General features: G+C 49.5%; 1 protein-coding gene across 6 annotated transcripts in view; it reads right to left on the bottom strand.

The window, feature by feature from the left end:
* The window catches only part of spg (dedicator of cytokinesis spg), a 430,105-nt gene that overhangs the window by 152,654 nt on the left and 253,764 nt on the right, over nt 1-23,687 (bottom strand). For 5 of the 6 annotated variants that reach the window (XM_084607325.1, XM_084607299.1, XM_084607309.1 and 2 more), the window contains 3 exons: nt 23,277-23,484; nt 23,011-23,199; nt 9,754-9,839 (listed from right to left, as the gene is read on the bottom strand). In XM_084607325.1, the coding sequence (XP_084463451.1) occupies nt 9,754-9,839; nt 23,011-23,199; nt 23,277-23,484 (483 nt within the window). The remainder of the gene's footprint in view (nt 1-9,753; nt 9,840-23,010; nt 23,200-23,276; nt 23,485-23,687) is intronic. The other variant, XM_084607317.1, reaches the window with a different exon arrangement.

Below are 23,687 nucleotides of genomic sequence, written 5' to 3' on the forward strand. Positions count from 1 at the left end.
ATTCAATGTCATGCCTTTTGGACTTTGTAATGCCCCCGCTACGTTTGAGCGCATGATTGACACTGTTCTTAGAGGACTTAAGTGGAAAACATGCTTGTGCTACCTGGACGACATAGTTATCTTCTCTGCGACTTTTTCTGATCATTTATGCCGCCTTGATCAAGTATTAACGTGCCTAGCATCCGCCGGTCTCCAGCTGAACACAAAAAAGTGTAATTTCGCCAAGAAAGAAATCAAGATCCTGGGCCACCTCGTCAGCCGCGATGGCATTCGACCCGACCCTGACAAGCTTGCTGCAGTTTTGAACTTTGCACGCCCTCAACGGACTAAGGAACTACGCAGTTTCCTTGGCCTGTCTTCGTACTTTCGCCGTTTCATTCGCAATTTCGCTACCATTGCTGCACCGCTCCACCGCCTCCTTACCGACAGTACTACTTTCAATTGGTCCGAAGAATGCGAAAAAGCTTTCCAAACCCTAAAGAATGCCCTCACTTCGGACCCTGTTCTCGCTCACTTCGACGACACTGCTGCTACCATTCTCCACACCGATGCCAGCGGCCTCGGTATCGGCGCCGTACTTCTGCAACGTGACACCGCTTCTCGGGAAAAAGTAATTGCGTTTGCCAGTCGAACTCTAACACCAGCGGAACGCAACTACACTATCACAGAGCAAGAGTGCCTCGCCGTCGTTTGGGCAGTTCAGAAATTCCGCCCCTACCTCTACGGCCGCCATTTCACGATCGTTACCGATCACCACGCTCTGTGCTGGTTATCAACCCTCAAAAATTTGACTGGACGCCTTGGCCGTTGGATTCTGCGTTTGCAGGAATACCACTTCGATGTCATATTCAAATCAGGTCGCAAACATCGAGATGCCGATGCTCTTTCCCGCTGCCCGCTCCCAGAATCACCACCTAGTGCTTCTTCGCGCCTTCCTGCGTGCACCCTCGGCGTCGCAATGTCGTCCAGAGCTCCAAACATCCCCTGTGCTACTCCTGCCGCTGCTCCAGATCGGTACGCCATTATTTCACACCAGCAAGCCGATCCCTACTGTCTTTCCCTAATCAACCTTCTCACCGGTGCTTCTCACCCTCCTACCGCTAGGATGCGCAGACAACTCCAAAATTTCAAACTTGACAACGGCGTGCTGTCCCGTTATATTTATTGCTCTGAAGGCACCCGTTGGGTCCCCGTTATTCCGAAAGCGCTTCGCACCCGTATCCTGGCGGCTTTCCACGATGATGCTACAGCCGGTCACTTAGGCTTTCATAAAACTTACCACCGCGTGAAAACCCGTTTCTTCTGGCCAGGCCTCGCCTCAAGTGTGGCAAAATACGTCGCCTCTTGTCTGCCATGTCAGAGCCGCAAACGGCCAACTTCTCCTCCTGCTGGCCTACTACAGCCGCTACCTTGCCCAGCTACTCCTTTTGCCGTTGTTGGCATAGACTTATACGGGCCACTTCCATTGTCTGCACGAGGTAATCGCTGGATCGTCACCGCCGTCGACCACCTAACACGCTACGCTGAGACCGCTGCCCTGCCTAATGGCTCAGCACATGAGGTCGCGACCTTCTTTTTGGAATCGCTCGTACTGCGTCATGGGGCCCCTCAAGTGCTTCTCAGCGATCGTGGTCGGACATTTCTGTCGACGATTGTAGCCGAAGTTATTGAGGCCTCAACCACACATCACAAATTGACCTCCAGCTATCACCCGCAGACCAATGGGTTGACTGAGCGGTTCCACCGCACGCTTTCTGACATGTTGTCTATGTACGTCGACCAGGACCACCGAAACTGGGACGTAATACTTCCTTTTGTTACGTTCGCCTACAATACGGCTGTACAGCGGACCACAGGTTACACCCCGTTTTTCCTCGTTTACGGCCGTTCTCCTGCTACCTTTCTTGACGCCTCTTTCCTTTCTACACATGCCAGTTCCTCGCCCTCTCTTCCTGACCAGTTCCTTTCCCGAGTGGCCAAATCTCGCCGGCTTGCTCGCGTCAACACGGAAGCCAGCCAGGAAGACTGCAAATGCCGCTATGATGCAACCCATCGCCAAGTTTCGTTCCGTCCCGGCGACGAGGTGTTACTTTGGACCCCATTACGCACTCCTGGTCTTTCTGACAAGTTACAGCACCGTTACATTGGTCCTTACACAGTTCTTGCAAAAACCTCCCCGGTCAACTATCGCGTCTCTCCTCTTCACCCTCCTCCGGACAGTCGTTACCGTGGCACTGAAGTTGTCCACGTTTCACGTATGAAACCTTTTATTCGGCGCAATCCTGCGGACTAACTGCGGCCAGGCTGGCCGCTTCAACTGCGCGGGCGAAATAGTGTGAGCACTGTGTGGCGCTTCTTCTTCCACACGGCTGAACGTGCTGCAGCCACCGTAGTGCTGCTTCATCTTCATCCTGCTCCCTCTTGTAGATACCCATCGTCATCGCGGAGTGTGTTTGGCTGCAGTGTGCGACCAAGGCTTCAGGTCTGCAATAAAGCCTGATTCCCCAAGTCCGACCTTCGCGTTACCTTACAATATAACCAATTACTGAATATATCGAACTCTTCCGAAATATTTTTGTCAAACACATGTATTTTTAACTTTCTATAGCAAATGCGGTTCAGCATAAAACGGATATAACGAACGTCATGTCACCAAGCACTACCTCACTTTAATAGCAGGAGGCAGGCTTTGTTGCATTACAAGTATGTTATGTGGCGCAGCAAACGTTCAGGACCACCTTGCAGACGCTGACAGTGCCACAGATGCCACGTCAGCCAAAAAAATTGTTTGCATCTCACAATTGCTGACAGCGACGCTTCAGGAGTGGCGCGACCGAATGTTGCTTTTACCCTTTTGTCTTCTGTTTGCGTTTTAGAGTTAGCAGCGGCACGGCCATCGTAGCGTTCTGTGGAGGCTGCGTTGGTTGTCGTGTCGAATGTGGTGTGCGGGTGTGCGTACTGCTGTGATGGTGGTGAACGTTAAAAAAGGAGCAGCCCTGACGTTAAAGACCAAGCTCGAGATAATTCAGCCAGTGGAGAACAGCGAGAAGAAGTGCGTTCTTGCAGACTTATCTGGCATCCCAAGGAACACTTTTGAGTGCCATATTCTGAAGAGCAAAGCTGTCATCAAGGCACAAGCACAAGAGACCACACGGACAAGTGCACAGCGCCTTCAACCCCCTGCGTTCAGCAACGTGGAGAAGGCGCTCTACAAATGATTTTTGGATGTCAGAGCTCAAAACATACTGGTGTCAGGGCCAATGCTTCAACAAAAACTTTGCCTGTATCCTCGATGCAGAAAACTTCATCACCAGCTCCGGATGGTTGCAAAGGTTAAAGGCATGTTATGACATCGTAGGCAAAACAATCCCTGGCGAAAGTGAGACGGTTAACTGTAACAGCATCAGAAAGTGGTTGCAAGAGGAGTGGCTGCAAATACTTGCAAAATCAGCCCAAGGACATCTTTAATGCAGATGAAACGGGCCTATTTTGGCAGATGCTACCCAGGCATACCCTTGAAGTGTGTGGAGAGCCGTGCCATGGCGGGACGCAAGGAAAGGCCCGGATCACTGTTTTGCTTGCCGCCAACATGGACGGCACTGTGAAGCTGCGACCCTTCGTCATCGGGAGATTTAAAATCCCGAGATGCATGAAAGGGGGCCGCATACTCTCCATAGAGTATGCTTCCAACACGAAATGTTGGATGACGCGTGAACTTTTCGCGAAGTGGCTGCGTGCTTAGGACTGCGAGCTTGTGCGCGAGGGTCAAAAAGTGTGCATCCTTGTCTATAGCTGTACCGCACACAACCCAGATGTTGCATTCAATAACATCAAAGTTCACTTCCTTCTGCCTGACTCTACAGCCAAGCTGCAGCCTTTAGATCTGGGCATCATCACAGCCTTCAAGGCAGTTTACAAAAGGAGCCTGATTGACACACTTCTCGTGAAGCTTCGTATGAAGGAGGACTTAAAGATTGACTTGCTGGGAGCAATCCAGATGCTTAAAGTGGCATGGGACAGCGTGAAAGGCGAGACGATTTCCAACTGCTTTCGGCATGCAGGTTTTGTTCCAGCAGTGGCCCGTGCATCAAGTGACGATGGTGATGAAGAAACAGAAGCAGAGCTTTGCAAGCTCGATGAGGCCTGGAATAATTTTTTGCGTCTTGTTGGTGACATGCCCGTAACAATGACTGTAGACGACTTTGTAGGTGGCAACGACATCGCAGCCCCCCCAGCTGTACTGACGGATGCTGAAATCGCTGCGAAGTCTCTGAGCATCCCGCAGACGAAGCTCAGGCTGACCCTGCAGATGATGAGAACATTCAGATGATGAGAACATTCCGAGAACATTCCGATTTACTGCACCGCCACTGCAGTGCTATTAAGGGCAGTGGGTTTGCCCGTGTTGAGTGTTTGCAAACTGAGGAACAGGACATAATACGGAATGCTACCAACACAAAAAAGGCAGGTCAAGATAATGCAGTTCTTTGCGCCTAAATAAATGGACATGACCCAAATAAGCACCCTTCGAGTTCCTCCTAAACGGCACAGGTCGCCGTTGCTGTTCACAGGGCTGCTAACAGCTTCTGAAAGAGAGTACCAGTTTGTGAATGAAACATTTTGCTTAATACCTGCTACAGAATACCAATGACATCTTGAAAGTGTTCAGCCTTATTATCCCTGGCTGCAAATCATAGTGCTCAATTTTGCCTTCTGAACTTTGCATTCAGGCTGATGGTGATAATGACTATATGTACTGGAAATTCTTGTCCAAGCCTGTCAGCCATGGATATGCATTGATAAGTAGAGGCAAGTTTGCAGAAATAATGAGTTGCGTATTTTCAATATTAATGTTCACAGATTTATGTCCGCAAACTGCGTCTGCAGGCCGTGGCCGCAGAAATTGCGTCCGCAGCAGTTGTGAGTAATTGAGAAGTGGTAGAGGTGCGTTTGACTGCGTAGATCACAGCAGATTGTGGCAAGCTCTCCAAGAGATGGGAGTTCCAAATCACCTCATCTATCTCCTCAGGAACCTGTATGAAGGGCAAGAGGCCACAGTCAGAACTGGGCATGGTCTTACAGATTGGTTTCCGATTGAGAAAGGAGTGAGACAAGGCTGCATACTGTCGCCCTGCCTATTTAACCTATATGCTGAGTGCATCATGAGGAAGGCCGGTCTGGACAAGTCTTCAGCTGGAGCGAAGATTGCTGGAAAACGTATCAACAACCTTAGATATGCGGATGATACCACTTAATCCCAGAAAGTGAAGTGGAACTCAAGAGACTTCTGATGCGCGTACAAGAAGAGAGTGAGAAGTTTGGGCTTAAACTGAACATTAAAAAGACAAAGATCATGGCGTCTTGCCCCATCAAGTCCTGGAGCATCAAGGGACAAGAAGTGGAAGCTGTGACAGATTTTCTCTTCTTGGGCTCCAAGATAACCCCGGAAGGAGACTGCAGCCATGAAATTAGGAGACGCCTACTTCTGGGAAAGAGAGCCATGGCTAGCCTTGACCACCTAGTAAAGAGCAGAGACATTAGTCTGCCAACCAAGATCCGTATAACTCATGCTATGGTATTTCCAGTGGTGATGTATGGATGCGAGAGTTGGACTGTGAAAAAGGCTGACCGCCAAAGAATTTACGCGTTTGAATTGTGGTGCTGGCGGAGAATCTTGAGAGTTCCTTGGACGGCCAGAAGATCAAATCAGTCGATATTGTCGACCATAAACCCTGACTGCTCACTGGAGGGTCAAATTCTGAAGTTAAAGCTGAGCTACTTAGGTCATCTGATGAGAAGAGAGGAGTCGCTGGAGAAAGGTTTGATGTTGGGAAAGGTTGAGGGTCACCGGAGAAGGGGTAGGCAGCGAACGCGATGGTTAGATGGCATCCTCGAGGCGCTGCAGATGAAGTTATGTGATGTCAGGAAAATAGTGAGAGATCGGAAAGCGTGGCGTGATATGGTCCATAGGGTCACGAAGAGTCGGACACGACTGAACTGAACTGAACTGAGAGGTGAATGAGTGGTGTCAATCGATAAGGGTGACGTAATGTTGTGTCTGAAAAACAATTAGGCCAATAAGTTAATTAGGTAACTAATTAGAGGCAAAAAATGCTAAAGTAAAGGCGAAAATGGTTTCATTGGCCAATGGCTTGGCGCCACATTAGAATATATCAAATACCAAAGTAGTTAATTAAATCAGTCAATTAAGGATGTGACGTCACGCAACCAGAAGTAGAGCCGAAAAAGGGCATAGGAAGGGATTGACGCATTATTTGAAACTACCAAAGACTCAAATGGGTAAACAAGAAGTGAATAAAGCAACTAGTAGCAACCAGAAGAAACCAACAGCAGCATCCGTGCTTTCGCATTACTCCAATGCAGATTCTCCAGTGCTCTATAATTTTTGTTTGTAATAAAGTATGAACATAAAAATGCTTATCCTTTCGATACAATGCTTTGCTTTGGCATACTTTTCTTTTGTTTTTCAGAAAATCATCCCAATTTTGGCTAAAAGTCTTGCCGTAAGAATACTGCACGCCCCGTGGTTGTGCCGGTAGGACCAAATTGAAAACATCTTGAAGACTGGAAGCAGCATTAATTTCATCAATAAAATTGCCATCATGCATTGTACTTTGCGGCTGTTAGTTGCTTTATAGAGGCATGCGTCCCACATACTTCGGGGCACATGCCCAATTTCAAGTATTTCATGGATTCGTACAAGTGCATGGAGTCTGCCAGATTTATTAATTGCCTGCAGTAATCACACATTGCTTCTTCTAAGTAGAGGAGGCATCACTTCGGAATGTCCTCAATAGATCCGCAAATGATTACAGTCGAACCCGGATATATCAAATTTCGGTTATATCGAACTCACGGAATATCCCCTTGAAAATCCCATGTAAAAGTATAGGAAAGCCGCATCATATATCGAACTCAATTTCACCAGTCGTTCGTATCGAACTCCGCACCACGCACTGGAAAGTGTGCCTTTCCCAAAGACGATCGCATCACCCTCGGCCGTTTGCCGCGTGACGTTTTCAAGCCGCGCGTGGAAGTAAAGAGAGGGAACAGTTCGGCTAGGGCAGCGCCGCGCTCATTCCCTAAAGGCGCGCGTATTTGCGGTTATCGTTTCCCGCGCGCCAGCACGTGACGTTTGCTAGCCATGTGCATGAATGAACCAGAGAGAACTGGTGAGAACGAGTGAGGAAAAGTGCGACAGAGCGAAGCGCAAGGGTGTGCCCATTCTTTTGCCGAGCTATCTCTCTCCTTTCTCTTTCCCGGCTTTCGTTCGCAGTAGCACGCGCTACGCATGCGCTAAGCCAGCTCGGCCCGTTTTCAGACAGAACATCGGACGCTTTCCCCAGCGATTGTGCGAACCCTCTGCGCGCAGTGGCTGACGTGGCTATGGCGCCTGCGGAAGTTAACAAGCGGCAGATCTTTTTTTTTTTTTTTCCGAGAGTCGTCTATTTTTATCGTGCTGTACGCGTGGCGTAGTGTAAAATATGGCGTTACGAAGCGGCGTTTTTTTTTTTTTTTTTGCGGGAGTAGTTTATTTTTGCATGTATGAATTAACGAAAGCACGCGGTCAGCTATGATCATGACACCGGCTTTTAGCATTTTTCGCTTCAAACAGCATTTGCAGCTACTGTATCACGCTTTCCAATATTTTCTGGCAGTGGACTACGCCCGCCCCAAGCGCGGCGTGATAAATCGAACCAGGCTTGTGCAACCAAGTCATCACGGGCAGTTCGCCAATTTCGCTCCCCACCGCGCAGGAGCTATAAAAAGATAAACGCATCTCCCGTGATCGTTTGCCGCGCGCCAGCATGTCACGTTTGCAAGCCATGTGCGTGAAGGAATGAGATCAAACCAATGCAGCCGTGGTGTTCGGGAGAGGGGAAAAACGCAATAGAGCGAAGCGCAAGGGTGTGCCCACTCTTCTGCCGAGCTTTATCTCCCCTTCCTCTCCCTTTCTCGGTTTTCATTCGCAGCAGTACACACTGCGCATGCGTGGACAAGCCAGCTCAACCCTTGGCAGACACTTTCTCCAGTGTGTGTTGTGAACGCTCTGTGTGCGGTGGCTGACATTTTCTTTTTTTGAAACACTCAGCGCGCAGCGGTTCACTTCTTTTTTTTTTTTTTTTTTTTTTTGCCATCGTGCTGAACGTGCAGTGTAGCGTATGCTATGGTGGATGCAGACGTTAAGAAGCAGCATTTTTTTTTCCTTTTGCGAGAGCCGTCCTTACTTGTGCTGAACGCGTAAGTTATGGCGGCTGCAGACGCGTTAAGAAGCGGCAGATTTATTATTTTTTTTTGTGAGAGTCGTTCATTCTTGCATCTATGAATCAATGAAAGCACGCAGTCAGCTGCGATCATGACACCGGCTTTTAGCATTGTTCGCTTCAAACGGAATTTGTAGCTATCACGCCTTCCAATGATTTTGGCAGTGGACTACGCCCGCCCCAAGTGTGGCATGATAAATCGAACCAGGCTTGTGCAATCAAGCCATCATGGGCACTCTGCCAAGTTCGCTCTCTGCCACTGCAGGATCTATCAAAAGTATTCAGTTCAGTTCAGTCGTTCAGTCGTGTCCGACTCTTCGTGACCCTATGGACCATGTCACGCCACGCTTTCCTGTCTCTCACTATCTTCCTAACATCACATAACTTCAACTGCAGCGCCTCGCAGAGACAGTATCGCTGCGTAGCATCTTGGCACGCTGCCAATTAATGAGCTGTGGATGCGACGGCTGAAACGGAGGGACGCGCCACAAAACGCTTATTTTTTCAGATTCTCGGGGGGCAAAAGTGGGCGTTGAGTTCATTATGCGATGGGTTGAATATGTGACAGATACACTATTATTTTTCACAATCACAAGTGGCATCTCAAGCCGATTTCTGTATATTGAATTATTTATATATCGAACTATTTCGCAATCCCCTTTGAGTTCGATATATCCGAGTTCGACTTTTGCAACATTGTAACAGTAGATTATTGGTTATAACAATTCCCTTTGGTCCCTGAGTGCAAACTCTAGTAGGAAAAAAAGTTGAAACACTGCGACCATGCCAGCCAAACGACGTCACAGTCCTATGAATGATCAAGTCCCTGCAGGACATCATATGTGATAAAGATCTTTCACTGACCTATGTGCAGCTGTCAGATGCCCTGCAGACAGATGTCAACAATATTGGTGTGAAGCCGTGAAACTATATTTAAGCTGACTGACTACATATTTTTGCCTGTAAATCAGAGAAAAGTGTAAGCTACTTCCTCTCAAGTTTCTCCTGTTTTATTTGTTGTTTTGGCGCAGCGCAGTTATATCAATATTTGCTTACATCTGATATTTTGAGGCACTTGAATATTATTACAAGTGGGTTTGACTGTATTTACTAAGCACAGAGAATGAGACAAGAAGAGAACCACCGCACACATTTTGTAATGCCTGCGCACTTCCACGTGACCAGTTTTTTAAGCTGCAATGCTGTGCCATTCAAATTGAGACTGAGCTGAAATTTACAATTTGGAAACACAGAAACATGCCTCACCCTGTCTGGCTGTTGCCGAAGTCACGCGACCAAGGCAGAAGGGCTGCAGTTTCAAATGTTGAGTCTAAGGCACATCCACGACTGTGCGAAATGGCCATTTTTATGGCAATGCATTTCCAGTTTCTATGCATTCCATTTTGGGCTAAAGAGAAAGCAGACCTCAGACAAAGTGTTCAACAAACTTCCCGAGGGAAGTGCTCACATGGAAGTGAAGAGCTGCTGGTATTGTTCATCCCCACTGCCCGCAGTCACCAGCTCATCCAGCTGGTCCATCAGTCCGGCCTCCACCTGGACAACAAGAAGACCACCCTTCAGGCACGGTGTTAAGAAAAAGGAATCATGGCTTGATACGAATCCAGAACAAAGCTGCGCACAAAAGAGGCTCTCCTGCCAACGGTGTTGCAAGCATCTCCCGGTCTGCCACCAAGACTGCTGACCACAACATGATGGCAGTGAGTTAGGGCCAGAGCAAAAAAAAACCGTGTTCCCTGCCAACCCACGCGCGAACACATTCATGGAAAAGTTTGTGACCTCGCAGAGCTGGGTTACAGATGCTGGGAAGCACTTCAGATCGTACAAACTATAAAGAAAAGTGACTCACACTGTCCAAGTGGAACAAATACAGTCGAACCCGGTTATATCGAACCCGGATATATCGAATTTTGGTTATATCGAACTCACGGAATATCCCCTTGAAAATCCCATGTAAAAGTATAGGAAAGCCGCGTCATATATCGAACTCGATTTCACCGGTCGTTTGATATATCGAACTCCGCACCACACACTGGAAAGTGTGCCTTCCCCAAAGACGATCGCATCACGCTTGGCCGTTTGCCGTGTGACGTTTTCAAGCCACGCGCGGAAGGAATGAGAGGGGACAGTTCTGGACAGCGCCGCGTCCATTCCCCAAAGGCGCGCGCATCTGCAGTTATTGTTTCCCGCGCGCCAACACATGATGTTTGCAAGCCATGTGCGTGGGTGTGCCCATTCTTTTGCCGAGCTATCTCTCTCCTTCAGCACGCGCTACGCATGCGCCAAGCCAGCTCAGCCCGTTTTCAGACAGACGTCGAACGCTTTCTCCAGCGTGTGTTGCGAACCCTCTGCGCGCGGCAGCTGACATGGCTATGGCGCCTGCGGACGTTAAGAAGCGGCAGCTCTCTGTTTTTTTTTTTTTTTTTGCAAGAGTCATCTTTTCTTATTGTTGTGCTGTACGCGCGACGTAGCGTAAGATATGGCGGCTGCAAACGTTAAGAAGCGGCAGGCGTTGCCGTTTATCTTTGCATGTATGAATCAACGGAAGCACGCGGTCTGCTGCTGCGATCATGACGCTCGCCCCAAGCGCGGCGTGATAAATCGAACCAGGCTTGTGCAATCAAGCCATCACGGGCACTCTGCCAAGTCGCTCCCCGCCACCTGCCACCGGAGGAGCTATAAAAAGATAAACGCGCCCTGACGTTATCGCTGCGCAGCATCTTGGCACGCTGCCAAGAAATGAGCTGTGGATGCGACGACCGAAACGGAGTGACGCGCGCCATCCACATGCAAGCGAAAACGCTCGCGATTTCTGCCGCAGGGACACAGAAACCTTTTATTGAGCTGTCGCGGTGGCTCGAGCGGCAAGGGGGAGGCAGTTCCAACAAGTTTGAAATTTTTCGCTCTGTCGCTGCCGCTCGTCGCTGAGATCGCTCAATCGCTTGCATGTGAGCGAGCTGGTCTTAACGCATTTTTTTTTTTTTTTTAAATTCTCGGGTGGAAAAGTGGAGGGTGGGTTCATTATGCGAGTGGATTGATTACGCGACACATGCGGTATCGTTTTTTTGGCATCGTAAGTGCCGTCACAAGCCGATTTCTGTATATCGAATTATCGATATATCGAACTATTTCGCGATCCCCTTCGAGTTCGGTATATCCGGGTTCGACTGTACATACAAGTCAAATTTTTCAAGGCAGACAGCTGAAAAAGTTGGGGAATATTCATCTCAAAATAACAAAACCACTACACACAAGAACACAAGGAGGGGTTGTTGGCCCTCTTAAATGTTTCTAAACTGTAACGTAGTAGCTACAGTTTTTGGATGCTCAGCACAAGAACATGAATTCAACCTCAGCGGAGAGCACTAATGAGTTACACCACTGTGTGCAGTGCAATGCCAGTGCATGTATGAGGCTCCTGAGTTGGTTGAAATCGATCAGGGGCCATCCACCTCCTCCTGTGCTCCTGCACTCACTCCCAGTAAACTCTGTATTGTCAGTGCTTTAAGTTATGTCTTTTTTCTGAATGTTATTGTTGGTTCTGTCCCCTTGCTTCACCCAAGAAATCATTCAAATGGACCAAATTAAATGAGAAAACTGGTTTATAAAAAGGATCGATCAAACAGGTGGGCAGTATACAGCACAAACAAAACGAAGACAGATCATACACACTGAGCTGGATCGCTCTCCGGCTTAGGAAGGTCGCAAGCGAGCACACGGGAGTGTCAGTCTCCTCCCTTGCTCAGGCCACAACACGGGCTACCCACCACCACTTGTGGTTGTCCCGTTTCGCCCAATCCATACAGTAGCTGGGGATCGAGTTCACCGAAGAGCTTTGGCCCCAATTGTTCTACCGCTGATATGCCACTCTCGCGGATGTGCACGAAATTTACGGAAAGGCAGTCTGTTATACACACACACAAAAAGCAATGAACAGACACCCACAGGCACCTCGAAGGGTTGGCCAATGGCGTTTGGAGCCTCACGCACTAATCGGTCAAGCATACCTCCCCACCCCCCCCCTCACCAAGGAAAGAACTAAAGCAGACATGTACATGAAGAGACACTTTACACCAAACAGACGTCCCCTCAGACAAAAATTGGTGGGCGACGAGCCCTCGGCCCGGGGCCACCTTACCGCCGGACCTCCGCATCGAAACAAAAACAAGAAACATATCCTTTCTTGGGTACGGACGGCGCATCGTCCAAGAAACCTTCACTTCGTCAAAGAAAAAAGGAACTCGAGCAAACATGCACACTTGACAACCTTACACTATTTAGATTCATTTCTTCCCCTATAACAAGGAAAATGTGTCCACCATGAGATAAGAAATGGTACAGTGATAGCTTGTTAATTCAAAACTCAATAATTCCAATTTTTGAATAATTCAAACTGCAGTACTTGGTCCAGCCAAGCTCAAGAGAAGCTTATGCCTAAAAAGGGCCAATAATTTGAATATGACTCAGTTCCGCCATGGATAATTTAACTAGGCGGCACCACAACTGGAAGGCCTGGTGCCCAGCACATGGCCTAGCAAATACCCCCACAAGAGGGCGCCAAATCTACGAGGCTGTGGACCTCCAAAACGGACAGAAGATAAAACAATGTAAAACCATGGAAGAATGGTTAAAGTCAAAATAAGTGGAACCTCAATTATACGACTTTCAGGGGACCATATGAGGAAGAACTGAACAAGGGTAAATGGGGTACGCCTCAGTTCGCAGATGAGCCAACGTTTCGACAAGTGGACTTGTCTTCATCTGGCAAAGCTATCATCACTGGCAGGGGTTTAAATACGCTTTTGCTTTGGAAGAAGAAAAGCTGGGGAGGGAAAAGTGGGTGCGAAAAAAGTAGGTGTTAAGGAGTGGGGAGGAGAGGATGGTTGAGAAGAAAGTGGGTCACGAAGTGAAAGAAAAAAAAGAAGAATGAAAAATCTTCAGTATGTATTTATCAGCCTGGAACCAGGGATTCTGTGGCCTGCAAAAGAAGTATTTTTTTTTTGTCAGTTGTGGTTCACTGTGCGGTTATTATCCTGTGACTTTGTATTCCCCCCCTTCCCCCCCCCCTCCCGCTTTTTAAAAGTTATCCCCCTAGATATATGCCTTATCAGGGCCCTTTGCATAGCCTGTCCCTTTGTAAGGTGTATCTGCATCAAACCCGCTTAAGTGGTGACTAATCACCTACCCGGTATTGTAGTTTTTCCTGGTACTGCCGCTTTTACTTCTTTTGCAAGCCACAGAATCCCTGGTTCCAGGCTGATAAATACATACTGAAGATTTTTTTATTCTTCTTTTTATTTCTCTCTCTTTTTTTCTTTCACTTCATGACCCACTTTCTTCTCACCCATCCTCTCCTCCCCAATCCTTAACACCTACTTTTATCACACCCACTTTCCCCTCCCCAGCTTTTCTTCTTCCGAAGCAAAAGCGTATTGCCGCAATGTTATCTTACTGGTGTCACCATGTGGCGAGCTCGGGAGACTGGCACGCGTTCGTCCTCTTTGCTCTCGGTGCTCGCCCGCCAGTCGGTTCCGTGCCTTATCTTGCCAGTGCTTTTACTTAGGTGTAAATAAACCTGCTGAACCAGTTTCACTGGCTTCTGTGACATTTTTGGTGGAGGTGCTGGGTAGATCCTATGTACGAAGAGCCTCTGGCTGCCCCCTACGCCCATCTACACACCGTGGACACGACACCTGTGCACAAGGCGAGCCGTCGCTTGAGAGGCTTAGCTCCCGAGTGTGGTCCCCTTGTCTCCCCACTGCGAACCACGATAACTACAGCGGCAATCCAAACCAGTCAGCTTCCCGTGAGTGCCCAGCAGCTGATCTGCCATACTCCACGTATGCCCACGCCGTTCCATGGCGACAAGTTCGAAGACGTTGAGGACTGGCTGACCAGCTACGACCGGGTCGCTGTGTTTAATGCGTGGGACAGAGGAGCGGAAATTGCAGAATGTTTATTTCGCACTAGAGGATGCCGCCAAGATGTGGTTCGAAAACCATGAGGCAACCATTTCCACCTGGCAGGATTTCCAGCGGCAGCTGTTCGGAACATTCGGCAACGATGCAAGAAAAGAGATGGCCGAACTCGCTCTACAGTCCTGAGCACAGCGGCCTAATGAAAGCGTCGCCATGTTTGTAGAAGAAATGACTCGCCTTTTCAACCGGGCGGATCCGTCCATGTCGAAGGTAAAGAAGGTGCGCCACCTTATGCAAGGCGTCAAGGAGCAGCTGTTCGTTGGCCTTGTACGTGACCCTCCACGTACTGTGGCTGATTTTACAAAAGAAGCAACAAGCATCGAGCGTGCCTTGAATCAGCGATTTGTACATTTTGACTGCTCTGCGAACATCGCTGCCGTAGACTTCCGCTTGCCAATGGCCGGAAACGACAAGGAAGCCCTTCGTGAAGAGCTGCAAAAGCTGCCCTCTCTCGAACAACATCCACGTGTTGGGGGCATCTCGGATATTGTGCGCGAAGAGCTCCGCCAAGCAGTGCCATCAGTACCGTCACCCCAGCCGCCTGCGCCACAAATCATGACGTACAGCGACGTGTTGCATACCCCTGCGCCTTAACCATCGGCACGCTGCTCCTCCCGCTCGTCCTCCACCCCAATATACAGTTTCGACTGGTGCGCCTGAAGCAGCTCGACCACCCGTTCGCAAAGCAAATGCGTGGCGCACGCCGAACAATCTGCCTTTGTGCTTTTACTGCGGCGAAGCCGGTCACGTTCTGCACCACTGCCCGTACCGTCGGATGGGCTTGCGCGGATTTTCCCTGGATGCCCCTCGGCCACGCTATGGCGAACGACCTCGGGACATCGACCAATACCTCAGCGACAACGTCCCACCTGCGTCTCTCCAGCGACGCCAGTCCAGGTCACCACCGCCGAGACAGTTTTCCACCAGCCGCCGTTCTTCCTTCAGGCAGTCCCCAAGTCCGCACCGGGAAAACTGAAGACGGCGACCCTCGGGGGTAGGGCCGCCGTCGATGGACACTACGACCAACATCCTCCGCTCACCGATTCTATCACACAGACTGACCTCCGACTCTTCGCTCCGACCAACAGTCCGACCACTTTTCGACGATCGCCGAAGCTTTCCTTCGACGCCCCCAATCGACGCACCGCATGACCAACGACTCCGACGCCCTCCCGACGATCACAGAAGCTTACCTTCGATGCCACAATTCGACGCAACGAACGACCCAACAGCTCGACGATCCCTGACACGTTGCACTTTCTCAACAGTGAGCTACATTCCGCCGAGATACCGATCGTTGTTGATAACCACAACACGACTGCCCTTGTAGACACCGGCGCTAATTTTTGCGTTATGAGTCATGGCCTTGCTACCACTCTGCGAAAAGTCCTGGCTCCTTGGCATGGAGCCCCGATAAGGACAGCCGGAGGGCATGTGGTAACACCGCTCGGAGTGTGCGCCGCTCGCGTCGAGATTCACCACTTAACTTTCTCGTGTTGCTTCGTTGTGCTAGCAGAGTGCTCCAAGGACCTGATTCTCAGCCTTGATTTTTTTAAAGAAAACGACGCAATCATCGACCTCCGTGACTTCATGGTGACTTTTTCCACTCACCACGCAATTTCCGATGAGTACACACACAGCACAGCGACGACTACACAGGCAGGCCAGTTTTCCGAGAGTGCGATGAGCATGTCACTCTACCTCCACGCACCAGCTTGTTTGTTACAGTGCAGTGCAACAACCCCCCGCCTTTCAAGGCCTCGCGGAAACGAACGTGAATTTATTGTTAAGCCTACAAGTCTGCGTCGCTCGGGGAGATCTTTGCCTTGAGAAACAAACGAACTGAACTGCTTTTAACGAACTTTAGTGCCGAATACCGCCATTTACCGCAAGGTACAGCTATCGCTTATTTTGACGAAGTCAGTGAGCCATCCGCCCATTGTGTCCTTTCGCTGGCCAACGAAAACCCTCCCGAGAGCACTGCACAGACTGTTCAAACTGACGTGAATCCTGCTTTGTCTCTTACCCAGAAACGCCGCCTTCAAGCAATTCTGGACACTTACCGCGAGTGCTTTGTTGTCACTTCCAAAGTGAAACAGACGTCAGTAGCCAAACATCGAATTATAGTTGATCCCACCGAGCGTCCTATCTGCCAACACCCCACCGAGTATCGGCGAAAGAACGAGAGGCTATTCGGGCACAGGTCAATGAAATGCTCCGCGATGATGTGATCCAGCCGTCCACAAGCCCATGGGCCTCACCAGTTGTGCTTGTCGCTAAAAAGGACGAAACACTCAGATTCTGCGTCGACTATAGGAGGCTTAATAAAATTACTAAAAAGGACGTCTACCCATTGCCTCGAATCGATAACTCGTTCGACCGACTCCGCCACGCCCGATACTTTTCATCGCTCGATCTACACAGTGGGTACTGGCAGATTGAAGTCGACGAACGTGATCGAGAGAAGACCGCATTCATTACTCCTGACGGACTGTACGAATTTAAGGTGCTTCCCTTCGGTTTGTGTTCCGCTCCTGCAACCTTTCAAAGAATGATGGACACTGTCCTAGCCAGCCTGAAATGGCAGACGTGCCCTAGACGACGTTGTCATTTTCTCTGCGACCTACGAGGAGCACCTCAAACGATTGACGGCCGTGCTAAATGCCATCCGCGGGGCCGGACTCTCACTAAAACCAGAAAAATGCCACTTTGCATTCCAACAGCTCAAGTTTCTGGGTCACGTCGTGAGTGCTGAGGGAATTAGCCCTGATCCAAAGAAGATGGCTGCCGTAGCTGCTTTCCCGCCCCCACTGATAAAAGTTCCGTGCGTCGTTTTTTAAGCCTCTGCGCATATTATAGGAGATTTGTGCATGACTTCTCCCGAATAGCGGAACCATTGACTCGTCTAACAAAGGACGACCAGCCTTTCATCTGGGCCGACGAGCAGCAAAGGGCCTTGTAAGAGCTTCGCAAGCGCCTTCAAACAACGCCCATACTTAGCCACTTCGACGAGGAGGCCTACACAGAATTGCATACCGACGCCAGTAACGTTGGCCTCGGTGCAGTTCATTTTCAGCGACGAGGAGGCCTACACAGAATTGCATACCGACGCCAATAACGTTGGCCTCGGTGCAGTTCATTTTCAGTGGCAAGAAGGCGTTGAGCGGGTGATTGCTCACGCCAGCCGCACCCTGTCTCGTTCTGAAGCGAATTATTCTACTACCGAAAAGGAGTGCCTTGCAGTTGTGTGGGCGGTAACAAAATTTCGGCAGTATTTGTATGGTCGGCCGTTTCGAGTGGTCAGCGACCACCACTCACTTTGTTGGTTAGCGAACCTTAAAGATCCTTCAGGCCGATTAGCCCACTGGAGTCTCCGCTTACAGGAGTTCGACGTCACTATTGTGTACAAGTCCAGGAAGAAACACAGTGACGCTGACTGCCTATCCCGAGACCCTATCCCGTGTTCTTCAAGTGAAACAGATGACTCCGTCTTTCTCGGCGCTCTCTCGACGCCAGATCTCGCTCAACAGCAGCGAGACGACACCGAACTGCGGCCCCTGATCGATTACCTCGAAGGAACCGCCTCATCGTCGCCTCGCCTTTTCACGCGTGGTCTGTCATCATTCTGCTTGCGTGACGGCATCCTCTACAAGAAAAACTACGCTTTCACAGACATTCAGTGTCTGCTGGTTGTCCCAACGCCGCTCCGTACCGACGTTTTGCAGGCATGCCACGACGAGCTTTCTGCTGGACATCTCGGTTTTTCTCGCACCTTGGCACGAGTACGACAAAAGTACTACTGGCCCAAGCTTGCCGCCATGGTTGAGCGCTATGTTAGGACGTGCCGTGATTGCCGGCGTTGGAAGACACTACCTGTCAAGCCGGCCGGCCTGCTGCAGCCTATTGTTCCTCCGCGAGTACCTTTTCACCAAGTCGGTATGGAATTGCTTGGGCCATTTTCTACGTCATCATTGGGCAACCAGTACATTATTGTCGCCACAGATTATCTAACCCGCTATTGTGAGACGAAAGCTCTTCCCAGCGGCACGTCTACTGATATTGCGAACTTTTTCATCTTTAATCTAGTCCTTCGTCACGGTGCACCTGCGATCGTTTTAACTGACAGAGGCACTGCATTTACTTCAGCTCTAACCCAGGAAGTGATGCGGCTCAGTGGCCCTTTTCATCGCAGAACAACAGCTTACCACCCTCAGACCAATGGCCTTACTGAGTGACTCAATAAGACCATCGCCGATATGCTTTCTATGTACGTCGACGAAGACCATAAGAACTGGGACCAGATACTACCATATGCATCATTTGCATATAACACCGCAGTCTAGGAAATGACCCGCTTCACACCGTTTTGCTTGGTGTACGGTCGCGAGGCTGTCACCATGCTGGACGCAATGCTACTGCCAGATGTTGCCCACCCATCGATTGCCGGTGCCGACCAATTCGTGCAGCATGCCGAGGCCGCTCGCCAGCTGGCTAGACTGAGAGTCCGGACACAGCAAGTTAAAGATGCTTGACGTTATAACCTTCGTCACAGGGAGGTCATTTACAACCCTGGCGATCAGGTTTGGGTGTGGACACCTGTTCACCAGCGGGGTCGCTCCGAGAAGCTTCTGTGCCACTACTTCGGCCCGTACGAAGTACAACGGAAACTCAGCTACGTCACCTACGAAGTGACCCCGCAAGGAACTCTTCGCTCATCCCGACGGCAAGCACAATCGAAAGTTGTACATGTCGCCAGGATGAAGCCCTTCTACACTCCCGCTAGGTCAAGCTGCATGTGTTTTTTTTTTTTTCTTCTTCCTTTAACTGCTTTATGTGAACGCGGCATCCTCGCCAACTGCGGTTATCCTCGACCTACCCACTCGGCATCGGGACGATGCCTTTTCCACCGGGAGGGGCAATGCCGTAATGTTATCTTACTAGCGCCGCATGTGGCGAGCTTGGGAGACTGGCATGCGCTCTTCTTCGCTCTCGGTGCTCGCTCGCCAGTCAGTTCCGTGCCTTATCTTGCCGGTGCTTTTACAAGTAAACCTGCTGAACCAGTTTCACTGGCTTCTGTGACAGTATTTAAACCCCTGCCAGTGATGATCACTTTGCCCAGACGAAGACAAATCCACTTGTCGAAACGTTGGTTCATCTGCAAACTGAGGCGTACCCCATTTACCCCTGTTCAGTTCTTCCTCATACCGTGCAAACCATCTTCTTCTCGTTCTACCTGGATCTTCAGGGGACCATGCGATACCGTCGTATAACCCGGGTGTCGTATAATCGAAAATCAAAGGATGTCGGCAGTGGCACATGGCCTTACATTACCTCTATGGGGATTTTGCTGGGGCTGCGCAATTTCGTCATAAAATGCAGTCATTGCATGACCGAGAGATGTGTTATCAAGGTACCACTGCAATGGCAGGCGCGGCAGCCGGTGGTGCCAGAGAGTACGGGTTGGTGCTCCGAGACCTGCAACTAAATGATAGTCAACGCACCATGTTGTTTCGGCAATACAAGTAAGGTTTACTGTCACCACGGTCCTAGCCAACGCCACGTACAGCACTGGATAGGTGATACGGGTCCCACACTGGTTAGGCTGCATCCAGGTTCAATTGTACTCCTCAAACCTGAACTACATACCATATTTACTCGCATAATGCTCGCACTCGCATAATGCTCACACCCCCAGCATTGGGCATCAAAAATCGAAAATTCTTTTTCCTCGCATAATCATCGCACCACCAATTTACCACCACGAGGGTTGTCTGCTAGTAGCAACAAGCGCCATCTTTGGAGCGCTACGGAACCTAGATGGCCTCGTTGTGTGCACGCACTACCAGGCGGTGATAGCGTGCTCGGGTAGATCATCATCATCGGTTATGCTCTTCTTTTTTTTTGTGTGTGTTTACCTCCACTATGCTCGTAGTCGTTGCCATTTTGCAAGGTGTCCCCGCGTTTCGTCATTGTTCCTTCGTTCAATCTGTGTTACTTGCTTTGTTCCATTGTCAACCATGTTCTTGGTGCCGCATTGCGGTGGGGCGGTACGCAAGTTATACAGCTGCTTTTAAGCTGAATCCTTTCGAGTACGGGCTACAACATAGCAACCGCGCTGCCAGCAGGCACTGTCAATGAGTTCTGCGTAGTGCACTACTGGAGATAGCGATTGCAGTGCCGATACAGACTTCGATCAAGTCTCAGATCAAGAGTAGAACTCTATGGTCTGCTGTGAGCATTATACCACGGAAAGTGGGGAGTGATGATGAGGCTGTGTGCGGTAAATAAAGTGCTTTAGCGATTTGTGCTTTTGGCGACCCTGTACTTTTATAACAAGGGTAAGTTCTGCTTGAAAGTAATGTTTTGGTTATATTTACAATAACTATCTTAAGAATCCCGATTCGCACAATCCTGATTTGCACCTATTTAAATTTGCTTTTAGTGCTCCAAAACATTTGCTCGAAAATTTTCCCCGCATAATTATCGCATCTCCAAATTAGCATCAATTTGCTGCAAAAAAAAATGTGAGCATTATGCGAGTAAATATGGTACGTTGCAGAGTTGACCGGGCACCTTTGAAGTGCACACAACAGCAAGCATGTCGAAAAAGGGGATGGTCCCGCCTTCAGTAATAGCAGATCGATGACTTGGTTTCGGTTTCGTTTTTATCACCTTCACGCCGCTCATGCCAGCTCATGGTGATGGTCACTGTCAGCCGTCTTTCTAAGAAACTATCGGGTCGCTGCATCCTTGCCTGGCTACACATCCAACATAACACCCTTATGGAAGAGCGTGTATGTCTCCCTTTCCAGTGGAGGTGCGCACTCCACGTGTGCCCTAACAATATGACACTTGAAGGCCACAATGGCCGGCACCTGGCGCGTGCGGAAGCCCTGGTTGTCACTATGGGTCAAAACCTGGAACTTATTACGTGGATGCCTCCCCCATGGAGGATGGTATACGGCCGCAGTGGTCCACTGGTCGAAAACAATGAACAGATTTACATTTCGCGCCCGTGACATAACTCACGCGCAGGAAGTCGCCATTGCTCTAGCTGCTACTCATACTGATTCCAAAACAATTATCTCCGATTCACGAGGGGCCTGTCGAAATGTCAAGCAAGGCTGGGCTCCACACTTAGCCTACCGACTATTTAAAAATTGCACCTGTACCGGGGACCCTGCTCAACGGAACATAGTATGGGCTCTTGCTCATTCAGATCTCGAGGGGAATGAGGCAGCCGACGCCCACGTGCTCTCTTTCCGGGCTTCGACCCCCTAGATCAGGATCTCAAATGCAAACCCGCGTTTTCTTTTAAAGACATTGTTCTTTATTATCAATCTTGCCATAGTCTTTACCCTTGCCAGAGTAAAGGTTTCTTCAAGATGGAGGAGCGGCTTCGATTTTGTTTCTATACTAACACTCTGCTGCGCCCGGAAGCACTCCAACATTTTAATCCTTCCTTCACAGGCAGTTGTCCGCACTGTGTGGAGAAGTCTTCGGACATCTACCACACGGTGTAGGCTTGCCCATCCAATCCAGCTATTCCTCCTCACACCCACCCCACTCGGGAGGACTGGGAGGCAATCCTGCTCGGCTGCTATGACCTGCAAGCCCAAAAGGCATCGGTTGAGCGTGCCCAGGCAGTGGCATCCCGTACTAGGGACCCCACCTAATATTTGTGAGGGCCGGATCTGCATGGTCCGGCTCGTGCATATCTCTTTCCCCTTTTCAAACATTAAACATTTTTCACCCCCACCCAGTCAAGCAATTGCAGTTGCATGGCATTTCACGCTTTTTCCATCTGCGTGGTTCTTCCTTTACTCTGAAAAATGTGTGCTCTTTAAGTGCTGTCCTGTGCCACGAAGCCTGACACGTGACATAGGCTGATTGTGAGGGGAAAATGGTACCACCACATTGCACTGTGAAGTATTCTGCTTCAACGCTCCTTACAATGCACATGCAATAAAGATGAAAATGCAAAGAATAATCACTGTCACATTGTTATCATCTGAAAAGCAGGCGGCCATTGCTCAAACTTTCGCAAAATAAATTCACCATTATGCAAGCGGTTTCTAGTGTTTTTTTTTAATTTTTTTTTTTGAGGCCATTTGATGATTCAAACGTCAGATAATGATAACTTTTTTCCCCGGTCCCATGAGGTTCGAATTAGCCAGCTTTTACTGAACCTTGCCTTTCTCATGACCAATTTTTATCTTCCTGAAAAGGTTTTAAATTTGACATCTTAAAAGGACTCAATGAGCAAAGCTTGCTAAGCAAGCGTACAAAATCCTTTTGTGCTTCCACTGGTAATAGTGAAGTAATTTACAAGTCACACATTTCCAAGGCAGCAATTCTTGCTCAAAAGACAGCAAACGCCAAGAAAGGAAATGACTGCAAGTTTTGCTTGGTGGCAGCGGGCAAGAAACAGGAATGGGCGGGTGAAGACAAGGCAGATCTTTGTCAAAATGGCTTCATCCCCGAGCTTTTGTGCATAAAATAAAAGCTGTGCGAACAAAACACTAAAAGGGAGAGCACAAGACAAGATGAATGAAGAGCCCAGTGTAATGGTATGCAGCTCAAATGCTAGCATGAAAGAAAGCTTGGGATGGTTGACCCAGGAACTGCACGTCATTTCATTCTCAAAGAAGCCCTTCAGAGGCGTTTTAATGCTTCTAAATAAAAGCTGAAACCACAAACAGATTCCAACTGTGCATGTAAAAGGCTACCTTGGGCAGGTCCTTGTCCATGAGGTGGTAGAAGAGGGGCAGCATTGCCCTGCGCAGGTCGGCCTCCCTGACCAGCGTCATGCGCACCAGGGGCCCGACCAGGGAAGGCACCAGCTCTGCCCCGCCCCCTTCCTCCCACAGGCGACCCCACAGGGCCAGCACCTGAAACACCATTGTTGAAAGAGACCCCTTTGAAAATGCATTTCCCTCCTCAGGCGTGAGCTAAGCAGAGTCCCAAGGCTGGAATGCCCAGACTTGTTTCCCACCTGGAATCCGGCCAGGAGCCGCATGTCGCCATATCGGTCGGTGAGTCGTGCAAGCTGTGCGGGGGAGAGGTGCTCTAACTGGAGACACGGCTGAGCCAAGAAGTCCGCAGCCAGCTGCAGGTACTGCAGCCACAGGGGAACATCTAGGGGCCGCAGGAAGCACGAGGCCAGCAGCTGGGCCAACTCCTGCAGGGCTCCCAAGGATACACTACAAGGAGGGAGACAACACCACAGTCTGGTCTCTCTTTTGCACAGCAGGCCATAGTATTTTGAAAGCAGCCCACCACTGATGCCATCAGGACAATCTCTAAAGTTGGTGCAGCCTTACAAGGCCAGAATAATTGCAATTACCCTGCAACACACTGCACTGTACATGCCGAACCAAACATCCTTCACTTCTTCACTCAATCA

The sequence above is a fragment of the Amblyomma maculatum genome, chromosome 1 (genome assembly GCF_055883805.1).
Source record: "Amblyomma maculatum isolate TAMU_Amacu chromosome 1, ASM5588380v1, whole genome shotgun sequence".
Lineage (NCBI taxonomy): Eukaryota > Metazoa > Arthropoda > Arachnida > Ixodida > Ixodidae > Amblyomma > Amblyomma maculatum.